At 39.9% G+C, this 13651-nt stretch overlaps 1 protein-coding gene across 7 annotated transcripts in view; it reads left to right on the top strand.

Moving 5' to 3' along the window:
* Nucleotides 1-13651, top strand: part of L3MBTL3 (L3MBTL histone methyl-lysine binding protein 3) — a 152000-nt gene that overhangs the window by 93946 nt on the left and 44403 nt on the right. For all 7 annotated transcript variants that reach the window (XM_073337277.2, XM_073337276.2, XM_073337281.2 and 4 more), the window contains 2 exons: nt 587-701; nt 10153-10255. In XM_073337277.2, coding sequence (XP_073193378.1) covers nt 587-701; nt 10153-10255 — 218 coding nt within the window. The remainder of the gene's footprint in view (nt 1-586; nt 702-10152; nt 10256-13651) is intronic.

Here is a 13651-nt window from a genome sequence, read left to right on the forward strand (position 1 = left end):
TAGTTAGAGTTGCAGATCTTTGGTTCCAACCTGAAGAAAATCAGTGATTATCGTCTACAGAATCACAGTTCGGTCTCTCATCTGATTTAATTCCTTACCCTTAATAGTCAAATTTTACAATTGCTATAGATCCCTTTGTTTTTGGGGGTGGTGAAATTCATCCTTGTGCAGAGGCCCTTTACAAATTCTATGTACTGGGTTAACTCCTGTTTAAAATAGGAATTTGACTGTTCTAAATGTTTAGAGCCCTTTGAGAGAGAGGGAGGACATAATTTGGCCCTTAAAGTGTTAGTGTATATACATAAACATTATAACTGTCTAAATGTACATGTATATTTTGAGCCTGACAGTGTAACACACACAGAGACCCATTTTGCTCCCACTTAAGTAAACAACAAACTTCCTTTCTCTTCAGTGGAAGCAGACTAATGCCCAAAATCTAGTTTATACAGCTGTGTAATGTCTACAGTTTTCTCATGTTATTTCTCTAAAGAAGCTGACATTATAAAGCCTAACATTTTGGAAGATTGTTGAGGTAAAATGACTTTATAAAGAATTTTTCTGATGGTTTTTCTTTTGCTTTTAGGTGCACTTTGATGGCTGGGATAGTATTTATGATTATTGGACTGATGCGGATAGCCCCGATATCCATCCCGCAGGCTGGTGTGCAAAAACTGGACACCCTCTTCAGCCTCCTCTTAGTAAGAGAAATCATAAGATGGTATAATTTTAAAATTATGGTGAGGGGCATGTGTAATTTGTGTAATGCTTTCTCTGTGACCCAGTTCATAGGAAGGCAGCAGTTGGTGTATGCAATATAAAATAAGTAGATGTGATGTTTATAACAAAACGCATAATTTATTGAGATTTGGCATAATTAATTGCTTTTTAAGAGGTGACTTCACTGATCTTGTAAATGAAATTTAACAATTATGCATAAGAATTACACTTGTATACTAGAAGAATCTATGGGGAATTCCTGACCCTACTGAAATGAGTGGCAAAACTCTTATTGACTTTAGTTGGGCCAGGATTTTGTCCCTGGGTCCTCTCTCCATATTTTGGAATGTTAACTTGTTTTCGAGGCCCTACACGGTGCAGACTTTTTGAAAAGGCACTTGATTAAAATGTGGTGCCAGATGCTCAAAGTAGGTTTAGTCCCTTTTGTGCTCCAGGCCTGCAAAGGGGGCTTGAAGCTGCCGGTTTGAAAGGGATTCTACCAGAGACATAGAGTGGACATAGTCTGTGAGCTCCTGCACAGAATGGATGTGCTAGAAGGATGAATCAAGGTTGTGTAGTGAAGGAGACTGTATAGGACCATTCTTTCACTTCTTGTGAAAGTTGGAAAGTGTCTAATGAATGAGGCATAGGATTAGAGAGGCCAATCTCACGGTTTAGTCAGTTCAATACTGCTCTGGAGAATTGGATTCTATCCCTGTCTGTGCCACAGAGTTTGTGTGTGACGCTAGTCCAGTCACTTAATCCAAGCTTTTCACGTGTTCTTCATTTTCTGGATGATTGACTTGAGACCTTGGGTCTGATTTGCGGAAGCGCTGAGCACTCACATCTATTACTGAAATCAATCATATAGAATGCTAAGTAAGCAGAAAAATCAAGTCCTAGATGTCTCAAATTGGGCACCCAGGATACTCTTGATTTATTTCTCTGCCCTTCAGCTCCCTATCTGTTAAGTGGGGATGATAATACTCCCTCATTTCACAGAGATTTTGTGAAAATATATCCGTTAATGTTTATGAAGCTCTCAAATACTTGTCCTCTTCCAGCATGCCTCATCTTATTAGAATCCTTTTTTAATCTTAGTAGTAGTTTTTAGTTGATAGTTAGATTTTAGTTTTAGCGAGAGGAGTACCTCTTTTCCTCTCTTCTCCTATCAGAGAGACTTGCCTCCTTAAGAGGGTATGTCCAGCTCCCAAGGCTTCAGCCATTGCCTCACTTGCTGGGAGGTTTGGATTGATGACCACTCCAACTGCATCCACTGCTGTGGAGAATCACACATTCTGCAGAATGTGTGAACTTCTGCTTACTCCTGAAATGTAGGGCCAGCAAGAACCAGGAGATCAAACTGAGGCTTCGGATGATGGAGCACTCCCTTTGTCCCACATTGGAACCAGATCAGGGGAACCCCCCATATTCCAGTCTCTGGGAAGATCTAATACCCTTTTGACCTTGGCTCATCACTCCCCCAAGAAGGGAGAGACCTCAGAGACCTTCAGAGGCCCCAAGAAGAGGGGCTGTGACTTGCCCCATAAAGAGTCTGCTCCAAAGAGATCTCAGTCTCCTAAGTCAGCGGTGTTGGAATCGTCAATTTCTAGATCTGGTACGATGGAAGCTGCAGGTTCCTCTGGTACCACTAGGGCTGGAAAACCAAGAAGCTCTTACAAGAGCAAACATGGCTCTAAGCGAGCCTCTGTACTGACCGGGGATGACCAGGAGAAACATTCTGCCAGATAAGATGCATCTCTTCCACCAGTATCTCCCGTGGAGAGTTCTAAACCATTGGTACTGTTGGCTTCCAGAGAGACCATCGCATCGGTACTGGTGTCCCATTCGGTGCCTCAGGAATTTTGATTCTTGAAGGACTTAGCTTTAGCAGAGGAACCGCAGTTCTCACAGATCATGGGCACCAAGGATCCCGTGTACCAACACTAGTTCGGTCTCCAGACCCAATTTATCATCAACACCACCCAGTTCACCACCATTTTCAGTTGGGGCTCCTCCAGTGCTCTGAGGAGGATGGCAGAGGGGACTTTCACTCAGTCCATTCAGTCTCGTCAGTCTCTGCACAGGGTTCCCCCGCCCATCCTTAAAGGAACACTTTCTACGTGGGTCATAGATACAGAGAAGAGTCCAGTGCAAGTCATCACAAGTGGTGGGATCAACTCTGGATGCCATCACCTCTGCCGTATGACACCCCCAGTGATCATACTGGGATCCTGGGCTGCTTACTGTCAGCAGTTTTCTAGGGCTCTGGGCCTAGCCCACTGGGATGAGAGGGAAGTTCAGTTTCTGCCACCTCAGACCATTCCCCAGCAGCAGGAGATCTTTGAGGAATAAGAGGCGAGGGAGGATGAGGACACTACTCCTCAATGCACTGTCTCCTCATAGTCGCCTGATGCTTACCCCTGAAATGAATAGAACTATGCCCATTTACACGAGCATAGAATTTGGCCCTATGGCTCTGACCCTCAGCTGGCTCAGTGTAGGTGCAGGATTCCTTTCTCTTTTATAGACGTACAAATAATGGAATATAGGAATTGCCATACTGGATCAGCACAGTGGTCCATCAGGTATAGTACCCTATCTCTGATAGTGGCCAGTCCCACAAAGTATACAGTCAAGGAATACTTGGTTTTTGTTTGTTTTTGAAATCATAAATTCATATCCAAACCCCAAATGTCTAAATTTCATCTGGTTCCAGATTTATCTGAAATTCACCTCTGCTCTAGCTAGCAATCAGATCATTTCCCAAGAAGTAGAGAAATGCCAATTTGGTCATTTGAAATGTGTGCAACTGCAGCAGTAAATCAGAGACAAGGCGTTTTTGTTTTATTTTTTGAACTGCTAAATCTCTAATTATTGACACTAAATTTATCACCAGTTGTAAGCTCACCATGGTCAGTTGTAGATCGTGAACAGTTTGGTTATTAGAGCAGTGACTTGCAGGTATCTATTTAATGAAAGATGTGAGAGTGATTGAAGTGACAATTTAAGGGCTATTTTCTTCAGTATTTGGCTTATTGTTTTCTTTATTGGATTGCGTCATTATGTTGATGAGTATTGGGATTGAGCAGAATAGAATTAGATTTTGTATTTGCCTTTCATACTCAGGGCATTTCAACATGCTTTACAAAATAATGAACTAAAGAGTGTCATTAGGCAGTGACTTTAAAGGCAAATATAGCAGCCATTTTCTACTCAGCAACCACTGTCATGTGGCTGTGGGCATTAGAAAGTTTGCTTTGCTTGTTGTTATCCTCCCAAGGCCTCTTCTCAGGCCTTTAATTTTCCTGTTCTACTCCCAGTCCTTGCACCAGTTTTGCATGATTAATTATGGCTCCATATGGAACTCATCAATATTGCTCATGACTAAACTGAATAAATAGGTGGAGGCCCAAAGAGATTGTTAAATAATGTAGTCTGAACTGTATCTCATAGGACATTAAACCTCATCCATTTACCGCTATTAAGACGAGTAATTTGTATTTTACTAAAGCATATCTTCCAGAAAAGGCATCTAGTCTTGATTTGAGTATTCCAAAAGATGGAGAAATATACCACTTCCCTTGGTAGTTTGTTCCAGTAGTTAATCACCCTCTCTGTTGTAAATAACTGCCTAATTTCTAGTTTGAATTTCTCTGGCATCAGCTCCCAACCATTGGTTCTTATTAAGTCTTTCTGTGCTAAATTAAAGAGCCCTTTAGTCCTGGGATTTTTGTCCCTGTGAAGGTGCTTAGCCACTCGGAGGCTTCTTTTTGATAAATAAAACAGATTGAGCTCTTTACATTTCTCACAGTAAGGCATTTTGTCCAATTCTTGAATCATTTTTGTCTCTCTTTTCTGCATGCTCTCCAGGTTTTCAACATTCTTTTTAAAATGTGGGCATCAGAATTGTACACAGTATTCCAGAATCGGTCTCACCAAAGCCATATACTGATCCAAAATCACCTTCTTACTCCTAATCACTACTCCCCTGTTTATACATCCAAGGATCATATGAGCTCTTCTTGACATAGTATCTCACTGGAAGCTTATGTTGAATTGCTTACATAAGAATGGCCATCTTGAGTCAGACCAATGGTCCATGTAGCCCAGTATCCTGTCTTCAGACAGTGGTTGCTGCCAGATGCTTCTGAGGGACTGAACAGAACATGGCAGTTTATCAGTTAGTCCAGTCCCAGCTTCTAGCAGTCACAGGTTTAGGGACACATAGAGCAGGGGGTTGCAACCCTGACCATCTTGGCTAATAGCCATTGATGGACCTATCCTCCATGAACTTCTCTAATTCTTTTTTGAACCCAGTGATACTTTTGGCCTTCACAACTTCCCGTGGTAGTGAGTTCCATAGGTTGACTGTGCATTGTGTGTAGTATTTCCTTATGTTTGTTTTAAACCTACCATCTATTAAATTCATTGGGTGACCCCTAATTCTGGTATTATTTGAAAGGGTAAATAACACTTCCTAATTCACTTTCTCCACACCAGTCATTATTTTATACACCTCTATCATATCCTTCCCTTGGTCATCTGTTTTCTAAAATGAACAGTCTCAGTCTTATTAATCTCTTCTCATATTGAAGATGTTCCATATCCCTAATCATTTTTGTTGCCCCTCTCTGTACCTTTTCCATTTCTAATATATTTTTTTTGAGCTGGGGTGACAAGAACTGTACACAGTATTCAAGGTCTGGGCGTAACATGGATTTATGTAGTGGCAATATGATATTACCTGTCTTATCTCTCGGTTTCCTAATGGTTCCTAACATTGTTAGATTTTTTTTTTGACTGCTGTTGCACATTGAGTAGATGTTTTCAGAGAACTATCCATGATGACTCCAAGTGGCAACAGCTAATTTGGACCCCATTGTTGTGTGTATATAGTTGGGATTATGTTTTTCCAACATTCATTACTTTGCATTTATTAACATTGAATTTCATCTTTCATTTTCTTGCCCAGTCACCCAGTTTTGTGAGAGATGCCTTTGTAACTCTTTGCAGTCTGCTTTGGACTTAACTATCTTGATAATTTAGTATTGTCTGCAAACTATGCTACCTTACTGTTTACCCCTTTTTCAGATCATTTATGAATACGTTGAATGACATTGGTCCCAGGACAGATCCTTGGGGGACCCCATCATTTACCTCTCTCGACTGTAAAAACTGATAATTTATTCTTACCCATTGTTTTTCCTATCTTTTACCAGTTACTGGTCTGTGAGAGGATCTTCTCTCTTATCCCATGATTGCTTATTTTGCTTAAAAGCTTTTGGTGAGGGACCTTGTCAAAGGCTTTCTGAAAGTCCAAGTACACTATATGCACTGGATCACACTTGTCCACATGTTTGTGGATCCCCTACTCCCCAAAGAGGCATGGTGAGGCATGATTTCCCTTTACAAAAGCCATGTTGACTCTTCTCCAGCACTTTTTCATCTATGTGTTTAATAATTCTGTTAGTTACTATATTTTCAACCAATTTTCTGATACTGAAGTTAGGCTTATTGGCCTGTAATTGCCAGGATTGCCTCTTGGAGCCTTTTTTAAAATATGCATTACATTAGCTATCCTCCAGTCATGTGGTACAGAGAATGATTTAAGCATTAGGTTACATACTGCAGTCAGTGGTTCAGCGATTTCATATTTGAGTTCCTTCAGAATTCTTGGGTGAATACCATCTGCTGGTGATGAGTTATTACTGTTTAATTTATCAGTGTTTCCATAATCACCTCTATTGACACCTCAATGTGGGACAGTTCCTCAGAACTGTCACCTAAAAAAAAAAAATGGCTTAGCTGTGGGAATCTCTCTCACATCCTCTCCAGTGAAGACCAATGCAAAAATTCATTTAGTTTCTCTGCAAGGTCCTTGTGTTCCTTCAGTGCGCCTTAAGCACCTGCATCATCCAATGGCCCCACTAATGTGTAACATCCTTCATGATTCTGATGTACTTTAAAAAAAAAAATGCTTTTAGTTTTTGTCTCTTATGCTAATTACTCTTCAGATTCTTTTTTGCCTGCCTAATTATACTTTTACACCTGACTTGCCAGAGTTTGTTTCTTTCTATTTTCTGTAGTAGGATTTGATTTCCAGAGTTTAAAAGATGTCTTTTTGTCTCTATCTATCACTTTTACTCTGTTTAGCCATGCTGGCGGGTTTTTTTTGGTCCTCTTACTGTTGTTTTTTTTTTTTTAATTTGGGGTATGCATATAATTGGAACCTCTATTACAGTAATTTTAAAAAGTTTCCATGCAGCTTGCAGGCATTTCACTCTCATTACTATTCCTTTTAATTTCCGTTTAACTAGCCTCCTCATTTTTGTGTAGTTCCCCCTTTTGAAGTTAAATGCTACCGTGGTGTGTTTCTGTGGTATTTTTCCCCCTACAAAGATGTTAAATTTAATTACATTATGGTTGCTATTATCAAATTATTTAGGTCTGTTCACCTCTTGGACCAGATCCTGTGTGCCACTTAGGACTAAATCAAGAATTGCCTCTCCCCTTGTGGGTTCCAGGACTTGCTGCTCCAAGAAGCTGTCATTAATGGTGGTTAGAAATTTTATCTCTCCATCCCATCCTGAGGCGACATGTATTCAGTCAATATGGGAATAGTTGAGGGGTAGACAACATATGGCACGCGTACCAAAGGCGGCACGTGAGCTGATTTTCAGTGGCACTCACCCTGCCCGGGTCCTGGCCACCGGTCCAGGGGGCTCTGCATTTTAGTTTAATTTTAAAAGAAGCTTCTTAAACATTTTAAAAACCTTATTTACTTTACATACAACAATAGTTTAGTTATATATTATAGACTTATAGAAAGAGACCTTCTAAAAACGTTAGAATGTATTACCGGCACGCGAAACCTTAAATTGGATTGAATAAATGAAGACTTGGCACACCACTTCTGAAGGTTGCCAAACCGTGGAATAGTTGAAATCTCTCATTATTACTGAATTTTCTGTTTTTTGTAACCTCTTTAACCACCCTAAGCATTTCCCAGTCACCGCCACCATCTTGGGTCAGGTGGTCAGTAGTATATTCCTACTGCTATGCTCTTATTATTCAAGCATGGAACTTCCATCTGTAGAGATTCTGTGTTACTGTTTGATTCATTTAAGATTGTTACAAATTTGATCAGCAGTGGTTTTACATTTACTTCCAAATTATAGACGGTAATGTTGAATTACCTCAGGCCTGGAACTGATCCTTGTGGAACACTACTAAAAACACCCATATTTGATGATCCCCATTGCAACTACTTTCTCAGATCTCTGCTAGCCAGTTCTTAATCCATTTAACATGTGCAGTATTGATGTTGTATGGTGCTAATTTTTAATGAGAATGTTGTTCAGTACCAAGTCAGATGCCATACAAAAATCTAAGTATATTACATCCATGTAGTTGCCTTTATCAACCAAACTTGTAATCTCACCAAAAAATGCAATCAGTTTTGTTCGACAAAGATCTATTTTCCACGAAATCATGTTGTCGGGCATTAATTATATCCATGTCCTTTAATTCTTTATTAATTTAATCCCATGTCAACCTTTCTGTTGTTTTGGCTGGGGTTGTTATCAGGCTAAGTGGATTATAGTTAATCAGGTTATCCAGCTTGTCCTTTTTGAATATTGACACAACATTAGCACTCTTCCAGTCTTCTGGAATTTCCCTAGTATTACACAGAATGCACTGACTTTTCAGCAATTCCAGCTCCTAGAGACTGCTCTAGGATCCTGTCCATGGATGAACATTGTTCTAACGCTGACTGCTAGGCTGACCTCCGTAAGAACTTGTTAGCAGGAGCAAACTTCCACCCAAAGAAACAGTTTTATTTTTTTGTTGCTTCTGGCACTGGAGTTAACACTCAGGTTCCACCTGGACTGTTATCTGGGACAGGGCAGAACAGAGGAATTTGACTAAACTTTTTATCGATAATAGGAATAGTATTTCTGCTATTTAATGTGCTGCACTGTGGATGTTATCAACAACATCCTTGAAAGTTATTTAAATCAGAGGTGAGATTAATATTAACCTGTTGGATACTCTGGGCCTGACTGTTCCAAAGTTCAGGTGCCTAATGCATGCTAAAAATGCATCTGCATTTCTGTATCTGATTTGTGTGTGTGCAAGACAGGGTTTTCATCTAGTTAGCCATTCACATGCACAATTAAGGTAGTTGTGAAAGAAAGTTAGCTACACAAATTCACTCACAAAATCCAGCTCTGTGTATGATGTCTGTCTGGTTGCGTTTGTGTGTGGATTTTTTTTTGTTTTTTGTTTTTAAATATTGCATTGTGGTTATGGACTTTGTTTTTTAATGTAAACAAGATAAGAAGCTCAGTTCTCCATTCCATTACACCATTTAAGCCACCATTACACCAGTGTGACTCCACTGGAATCAGAGTAACATGAAATGAGTTCCAAAAAAGTGTATTTTTGGAATATGGCTGAGAATTAAATCTCTCTCTTTCTCACACACTCTTGTTTTGCTGTGAGTGAAAATATGTATGTCATGTAGGAAGATTTCTTTAAGTAAATCTTGTCTTTCATGTGTATGTCTGAATGCGTGTGTGTGTGTGTTTTTCAAGAAAGAAAAATACTAAAAACAATTCATGTTTGCTGCTGTTCAGAAGAGATTTCTCCATCTGCTAAACTGGAGAATTTCAGTGTCTGACTTGCTGACATCATGGATCGTGTATTGCTTGTTTGATTGAGTACCAAACCTAAAGTCTAGTCATATTCTTCAAAGCCTCCACAATCCTCAATGTAAAAAGAAAAGGAGTACTTGTGGCACTCTAAGTACTCTAAGGTGCCACAAGTACTCCTTTTCTTTTCGCGAATACAGACTAACACGGCTGCTACTCTAAAATCCTCGATGTATTATCCATTGATGAAAACCAGATATTCCCAAAAGTTCAGTGGAGTAAGCTGTCAAAAATGCATTTATGACTTGCTCTTACTAATGTTGTCTTCATCGATTTCCACCTCTTCATTTATTGGAAAATTCAAACTAAGAACCTCAAAGATCAATATCCATTATGAACAGATCTCTGTCTTTAAGCACAATAGGAAGTCTTAGTTTGACTCTCTGCTCTTTCAAAATAACATTGTTACAGCTGCAGTGTGATTAATCTAAAAGATATTACAAATAAAACATGCTCTAAATTGTGTGTACTTTTTTATGGACTATTAATTATGTAGTTTTTCTATAGAGGTTCATTTACACAGGACATTTTTATTTCCTCTTTAAAACATATTGCATTAGTCTCCATCATACTTCTGCAAAATCATTTAAATAAGTACTTTAAGTTGTGTGGTGTGTACCTATTTACATCTCCATGTGTTAATGTAATCCTCCAGTTCTTGCTTGTGTGTAAATTTACATAACTTTTCTAATTTCTCGTATGTCCGAATATATAGGTCCCTTGGAATTAGTGGAAGCTTTAGAACATGGAGGATGCCCTACTGCAGGATGCAAAGGAGTTGGACACATAAAACGAGCAAGACACATGGGCCATCACAGGTATGTGCTATAAAAAGTTGTAGCTTAACTGTTGCTTGATATGTTTATATCATTTAGAAAGAGAGCTGCATATACTTTTTTTTAAATTGCTGTTCTCAAGAAAGCAGAGCCTAGCTGGAAAAAAATTAGATCCACGTTGACTTCAGTTGCTATGGTGAGCATGTAGAAATTAACATCAACAATCTGTATTTCATTGCAGAAAGGTGTGCCTAGGAAAAATAAATCCAACATTTTATTCATTGCAAATGAGAGATATGGCTGCTCTGCTTTTTGTTCCAAAAGGGCTACTCATGTGGCTGTTTGGATTAGAACATGATGCAAAAAACCCTTTTGTGCAGCTGCAACTTTGTACCAGGTGAAATGAACAGGGCAGTAGTTTTATCAAGGCTTTTGTTTTGGGTTTTTTAAATTTTTGTCAAAGCACTTTTTAAGTCCTTAATCCATATTTCTGTCATCACCTTTGACTGATGGGCCTGCTGCTAAAGCTGCCTGCCTACTGTACTTCTCTGAAGCACATTCATGAAATGATGGATTCCAGGGCCATCCTGAAGAAGACTCAGCAAGAGGAGGGAAGGATTCTGGGGTAATGGAAATGAAAGAGGGAGAAATATCACAGAAGTCAGTAGTTTTGTTATTATTTTAAAATATATCCAGTTACAGTACAACATGACCCTAGTACCCCAATAAGTGAAATACAATCAGTGCAAAGTGTTAAACTCAGAAATAAATATCAAGCAGAACCAAAGGGGCTAGCACAAGGGAAACCCCTATAATCCTCAGGCAAATCAAACTACTTGTAGCTTTTCCTGGTATTTGTCCAAAAAGATCTGTGGGACCACTAATGTACCACTGTGTGCTTTCAACTTGCATGCGGTGTGCTATTTGGTAAATTGTTTGAATCAGTTTGCCTTTTTATGTTGGCGCCTTCTTACAATATGTTGACAGTTGGGTTCTCCTTTGTCTCCTCTTTGGTCTGTTCTTCACCTTCTCTCCATTTTTCTTTCCCTTCTGTCTTTTCCTGTCCCTGTTCTTCTGTCATTCTGTTGTCTTCTTATTTTTTCTTTTCTGTGCATCTTTTCTTTCAAGTTCTGTTTTTTATGCTTTTTTTGCTCTTTCCTCTTTGCAGTTGCTTCCACTCTCATGGTGTGGGGAGGAACATTCAGAAATGCGTCTGTGGGTCCAGGTTATCTTTGCTTTTGTGTCTGAGCTCAGTGTCAGAAGAACAGAGAGAAAAAAAGGCCAGAGGGACTGTTGATCATTTAGTCTGACTTCATGCATACACAAGGAGCCTCCCGCTGCTGATGGGAACACATTTGCTTCAACTTTGGTCATAGTTGTGATCTAGCATCCTTTGCCATCCCCTGTTTGTCTCCTTTGCCATTGCCCCTACCCACTTTTGTTAGCCCAGAAACTTGTAGGCCCTGATCCTGCACCACTGACTTCAGGGGCGTTTTGCCATTGACTTCAGTGAGAGCAAGGTAAAGCCCTTAATTTGTCCAGTGAGGAAATTTTAAAAGGAACAATGAGGGTAAGTAATTGTTAGAAAATTTTTATCTATTCATTAATCTTCTCACCTCTAAAAGAGATTTGGCACTAAACATTTTTATATTGGGAGGGTGTAACGCTTCTGGCAAGTGGAGTCGGCAGCAAGAAGGGTAGGGTTCAGTGTCATGGGGTTTCTCTCAACAACAGAAAATAGAATTGGTTTGAGCCCTCACCCAGTAACCTCTGAAAACTAAACACCACCCTGGGTGCCTCTAAGAGGCAGTACTTCCCCTCTCACAAGCACCGAGTCCATGTACAACAAAATAAATCCTTTATTCAACGGGAAAAGGGGACCCAGCATGAATTTGGGAAAGCACCACAACCATAATTCAGAAGCAGGTGACCACAAGCAAACATCCACCCCACAGTGCATTGGGCAGTGTCCTTTGTCTCAGTTGCTCACCTTGTGGTGTGAAAGTCCAACAAAGGAATGCCCCTTATCACACCACTCCCCTTCCCCTCTGTGTCACCCCACTCACAGTTGGCAGTCCTTGGTTAGCAGAGACCCAGAGTTCAGCGGTGTGTTCGGGGGGGCATTGAGCAATGCCTTGCAGCCGCCACCTCTGTAACTGGCTCATAGCTGCTGCTGTCATGTCACATTCTGAGGTTCCACCACTTAACCCAGCTCAAAGTGATTTCAGCAGGTAGTGTAGAACCTTACTCTCAGTGCAGCTTCTGTGTTGCCTTTCATTGTTCTCAAACAAGGTCTAAGGCTTAGCCCCTAGACTTGCTCAGCAGTTAGGACAGCTCTAGAAATCACCAGCTGGAAGCAAGGACTCTTAATTGAGTCCGGTCAGCTCTGTCGTTAAACACTGGAGAGCAGCAGGTCAAGTGGTATTTATGACTCTTTATGCAGTGTCCACGCTGCTGTGTATGAACACCTGCCACCAACTCTCATCTCCTCTGGGATTTGGCATCCTAACCCCGGCTTAGCAAATGAGGTTCAGTTTAGGGTGACCCCCCTCAATCAGGGCATGCTAAGCACAGTTCTGCTGCCCTTTACTCAAAAAGTAAGGAGAACAACATTTCAGTACTCCCACATTCGAATACTAGAGTGATTTGTAACCCAAACCAGGCAAAATTGATCATTTTGGCAAAGCAGGTCCATCTTGCTGTGCACCTAGGCAGAGTAGGCATTTCTGTGCAAGCACAGTCTGCTACTGAAGTTTTTTCCCTCAAGGGCCTCACTAGATGTCAGTGGAGACCTAAATCAGACCCTGCTTACAAGGGGTAAGAATGAGAAAGAGATATATATGAAAGTTATCACATATGTGCTCTGCTTTTATAACTAGAATTTCTGTGCTACTTAAAATGATTATAAATATTCAGAATGAATATTGAGAGAAGAACCAAAGTCCATTGCAATTTATTGTATTTTATTTTTACTGTAGTCCTTAGAAATCCTATTCATATACACAATGACCAGTTACTCCGGGGATAAGAAAACTAACCAAAGGGGTCTTGTTGATCATAAAACTGAAAGATTTGCCTCTTCATAGCAAATACATTAAGTTATTATTTCACTGATTGGTTTGCCCTGCGAACTTGATAGATTTTCTGTTTAAATGGTTCTGAGGAAAAATGTGATTTCTTGTTTATCTGGAACCAACAGGTTTGAGAATCCAGATCATCCTAAGGATTCTAAAATTCTATCACTACTTTTCTCCTGAATTAGCGAATGTATTGTAAAAATGGTAAAATTATCCACAAAATTATTCTTTTGCTCTTTCATTTCAGCAACCTCAAATTGTATTTGAACCATGCTGCTTTTATTTATGTATGTATTTATTTATTTATCTATCTGTCTATCATGATAAGGTGCAATATGTGTGCGGAGTAAATGCCTGAGAG

The sequence above is a fragment of the Lepidochelys kempii genome, chromosome 3 (genome assembly GCF_965140285.1).
Source record: "Lepidochelys kempii isolate rLepKem1 chromosome 3, rLepKem1.hap1, whole genome shotgun sequence".
Lineage (NCBI taxonomy): Eukaryota > Metazoa > Chordata > Testudines > Cheloniidae > Lepidochelys > Lepidochelys kempii.